General features: G+C 47.1%; 1 protein-coding gene across 1 annotated transcript in view; it reads left to right on the top strand.

The window, feature by feature from the left end:
* Positions 1 to 4690, top strand: part of LOC134454015 (uncharacterized) — a 5256-nt gene extending 566 nt beyond the window's left edge. Inside the window, exons 3-5 of the mRNA XM_063204757.1 lie at positions 2298 to 2406; positions 3099 to 3293; positions 4176 to 4690. Of these exons, the coding sequence (XP_063060827.1) occupies positions 2298 to 2406; positions 3099 to 3293; positions 4176 to 4419 (548 nt within the window). The 3' untranslated portion in view covers positions 4420 to 4690. The remainder of the gene's footprint in view (positions 1 to 2297; positions 2407 to 3098; positions 3294 to 4175) is intronic.

A 4690-nucleotide genomic window follows, 5' to 3' on the forward strand; every position in this document is an offset into this window, starting at 1 on the left:
CAGCAGCCATGCTAGAGGGCAGCAGCCATGCTAGAGGGCAGCAGCCATGCTAGATGGGCAGCTGAAAGGTAGGCAGTGGAGAGCTGCAGCAGCTGCCTGGGATGGTGTACTGCACTACACTGCTTTCTGCACAAGTACTGTACTACACTGCACTACCTTTGCTTTCTGCACAGGTACTGTTGCACAAGTACTATACTGTGCTACCTTTGGTTTCCGCTCATAGGGATACAAGTACTGTAGTGTAAAGACCAGTGTAACTGAGGTGTTCCTGTGCAGTCTGCCCCTCTGGTCTCGAACCCGCCACCTCCTGGTCAGCGCTCCAGTTGGGGAATGGGAGGCACAGCACCATACCGCTGAGCTAAAGCACCAGTCCAATAGCTCAGCGCTATGATGCTGTATGAGGCTTCGGGAGGGAGGTTTACTAACGCTTCACGCCACACTCTGCTAGTTGTATTGAGGCTTCAGGAGGGAGGTTTACTAACGCTTCACGCCACACTCTGCTAGTTGTATTGAGGCTTCGGGAGGGAGGTTTACTAACGCTCCACGCCACACTCTGCTAGTTGTATTGAGGCTTCGGGAGGGAGGTTTACTAATGTTCCACACCACACTCTGCTAGTTGTATTGAGGCTTCGGGAGGGAGGTTTACTAACGCTCCACGCCACACTCTGCTAGTTGGCTTCGGGAGGGAGGTTTACTAACGCTCCACGCCACACTCTGCTAGTTGTATTGAGGCTTCGGGAGGGAGGTTTACTAGCGCTCCACGCCACACTCTGCTAGTTGGCCTCCGTTACACAAGTGAAAGGCTGGCAGCTAGCTGCACCACATTTTTTTCTTACAGTGTAATGACAAGTCTTCAAGGCTTATTAAATAGTCAAAGGGCTGCAAGGTTCATTGAAACCACTAAGCTCTGAATCTTTAACCACAAGTAATTGATGCCCATGCGGCGCCCACAAGCCCATGATTGATGTAGTGCAGGGGTGGGGAACCTTTTTCATTCGAAGGGCCACTTTAAATTCATCCGAGGGCCGTAAAAATCTTCCGAGGGTGGTATTATGAACACAAACCAGGATTTTCCCCTTCACTTTAGGCTTATATTGAAGGCAGTCACCTTTTAAACAGCATCACCTTCTCTTGGTTCCCTGAATATAATTTAATTGTATTGCAAATTTCTAAGAGTCCTTTACAAAAGATGTTATATTTCATGTGAAGCTGCATACAGTAGCATTAAAATGATATTGGGGGACGGATAAAATGGCCTTAAGGGCCGCAAACAGCCCTCGATAAATAGGTTTCCCACCCCTGATGTAGTGACTGGTCCGTAGCACTGCAGCTGTGCATACATACAGTAGAGCAGGGGTCCCCAACCTTTCTGGGTCTGAGGGCTACCAAGGTCTACCCAAGTTCTACTTTTGTTCAAAATCCTCTACTGTGATGTCTTGGTATCATTCTCAAATCACACTATTATTGAATGAAAATTTGCTAATAGGTTATAAAGGATAAATAATGTCATGTTTAAATTAAGAAAAGCATTAATTGTGACAAATTTGGTAGTCGTCACTGTTAATTAATATCATGGGTGGGCACCACAGAAGCTCCTGGAGGTCTACCTGGCGCCCGCGGGCACCACGTTGGTGACGCTGTACAGTATACAGGGCGGTGGTGGCTCAGGTGGTAGAGGAGCCGTTTGGCAACCAGAAGGTATCAGGTACAAGCCCCGCTCTGCCATGACCCCATCGATGTGTCCTTGAGTAAGATACATAATCCCAAGTTGCTCCTGGTGGCAGGGTGGTACCCTGTGTGGCAACCACTGGCACCAGCAGGGCCAGATTAATGCACAGGCTACATATGGCTGCAGCCTAGAGGCCCCCACCTGCCAGGGGCCCCCTGAATGGCCAAAAGTTTAAAAAAAAATTAAAAAAAATGAGGAACTGTGACAGGATATAATTTTTAAAAATCCAAGTGTTGTATTAAGTACAGTTGGTAAACAAGTAATCCTTAATTCCTAGTTCATAATTATGACACTATCTATGTAAATTTGTCACGGAAATGGCCTTCCAGGGGGCCCCACAGCAACATGTAGCCTAGGGGCCCCAGGCCATCTTAATCCAGCCCTGGGCACCAGTGTATGAATGTGAGTGTGAATGGGTAGATGTGAGTGTGAATGGGTAGACGTGAGTGTGAATGGGTAGACGTGAGTGTGAATGGGTAGATGTGAGTGTGAATGGGTAGACGTGAGTGTAAACAATGTAAAACACTTTGAGTGCTCTCCCTTTTCCTCTCTCCTCTTCCTGCACCAGAGAGCGTCATGATGACCGTGCGAAGATACTCGGTCTCCTCCAACATCCTGAATCTGGCAACCCGAAAACACGAGGCCATGCCGCCGCTCTGGAGGACTGATAACGCCAGGTCAGTGTTGCCAGGTTTGGCAGTTTGCTGCCCAATTGGGTGTTCAAGATGACCGCCTTTGGGTAAAACAAAAAAACAAACAAACAAAAAAAACTTTTTCTGTAGATTTATAGCCATAGAAATCAATATAATTCGGTCCAGTCCAGTGCAGCTATGACTTAACCCAGTGTTTCCCAACCTTTTTTGTCTCGCGTACCCCCTAAGCCTCTTAGTTGTGCCATGAGTACCCCCTAATTCATGCTCTATATTGCTTTCTCTGTCCTGATGTGACCGCTCCATACATTTGTTATAATAATAACATTTTTCCAAGTACCCCCTGCAGTGTGCTCGCGTACCCCTAGTGGTACACGTACCCCTGGTTGGGAAACACTGACTTAACCTAAGACTTTCAAAATCCCACCATTTATGACTTAACCCCAAAAAACCTCTAACAAAAGGTTCCTCAATGGTTTATCAGATCAGATACTTAACAACACACTAAACATCTGACAAAATCTGACTTCAGGAAAGGCCTTGTTTTCAAGATGGCCGCCGCCGGGCCCTTAACCCTTTGAGGAGTAAGGACTTTTCGCAGGTTCTTCTAGAATTTTACTTGAACACTCTACAGCTCCCATAGAAGTCTGTTAAAAACCTTGCAAAGTCCTTATGACATCATAATGAGAACTCAAAATCTGGCTCGCCTGCTCCTCCAGGTCGATGGTGAGCCACAGCAGCCGGTGGTCGCGTCTGCAGGAGGGGGTCCACGCTCGGCCCCAGATCGCCCTGACCAGCCCCGCCCCCGTCCTGACCAGCCCCGCCCCTAGCCCCGCCCCCGCCCGCGAGGACCTCAGCTCCAGGGAGAAGCACAGCAACCGGAGATCCCTGCAGCACTACGTCAACAAGAACCGGTAAACAACACACAAGAACCGGTAAACAACACACAAGAACCGGTAAACAACACACAAGAACCGGTAAACAACACACAAGAACCGGTAAACAACACACTTGGAACGTCAACAACACACTTGGAACGTCAACAACACACTTGGATTGATTTGATTGGATTTCGTTGCCCCTTAATGTACACCCTACCACCAGTGGAACACTCTAATAGTCATTGAAGAGTTAACTATCATAGTACTACAATACTATGACCTGACACAGGGCCTTTAGTAATGCATTACTACCATAGTACTACACTACTATGACCTGACACAGGGACTTTAGTGATGCACTACGACTTGGTCATTGACATTCTGGTAACATCAGATTTATAACGGCGTGTCTTAACTGGTTAAAGCAATAACGAGTAGTATTCGTACTCTCTGGTGACCCTATAATACAGGGTGTCTCACTCTCTCAAGGTATACACACTTTAAATCGTTGTTAAATAGGTGGTTATTATTTTTTATCATCTCATTAGCCTCTGCATACAGCCCCAGGTGGTAAACTGGCATATTCGTGTACTACTCCCCCCTCCCCTTAAATAAGTTCAATAGTAAATTCAGCTCTAATGTGAAAACAATGGCGTTTCCTCTGCTACAGGGTGGTAAGCCGACGCATTGTTGTGCCTCTTGTTGTTATTCAGATCCAAGGTGAAGACGGTGACGTATTGTTGTGCCTCTTGTTTTTATTCAGCTCCAAGGTGAAGACGGTGACGTATTGTTGTGCCTCTTGTTTTTTATTCAGCTCCAAGGTGAAGACGGTGACACATTGTTGTGCCTCTTGTTTTTATTCAGCTCTAAAGTGAAGACGGTGACGTATTGTTGTGCCTCTTGTTTTTTATTCAGCTCCAAGGTGAAGACGGTGACGTTCCTCCTCCCCGTGGAGGACATATACACCAACCGTCCCGTTTCAGCGAAGCGGCAAAGCTGCTACGAAGCCGCACTGATGGAGGAGACGTCCCAAACGCATCCAGATGACGACCAACTCACACACACAGCAGACCACCAACACACTCACCTAGAGGAAGCATCCCACACAGAGACAGAAGACCACCACCAACCAGAGTGTGAGGATCATTGGCAACGATGAAACCGGATCGATTTATTGATTAATGGACCGATTTATTGATTAATGGACCGATTGTTATCAATTTATGGACAACCAAATAACTCCTTGGAGAGGCCAGAGCGTGAGGATCATTGGCAACGATGAAACTGGACTGATTTAGTTGATTAATGGACCGATTTATTGATTAATAGACCGATTATTCGATTTATGGACGCCCAAATAACTCGTTGGAGAGGCCGCAGGAGGACCAACACACTCGACCACCAACCAGAGTGTGAGGACCACTGGTGGC

Source organism: Engraulis encrasicolus, chromosome 8, assembly GCF_034702125.1.
Source record: "Engraulis encrasicolus isolate BLACKSEA-1 chromosome 8, IST_EnEncr_1.0, whole genome shotgun sequence".
Lineage (NCBI taxonomy): Eukaryota > Metazoa > Chordata > Actinopteri > Clupeiformes > Engraulidae > Engraulis > Engraulis encrasicolus.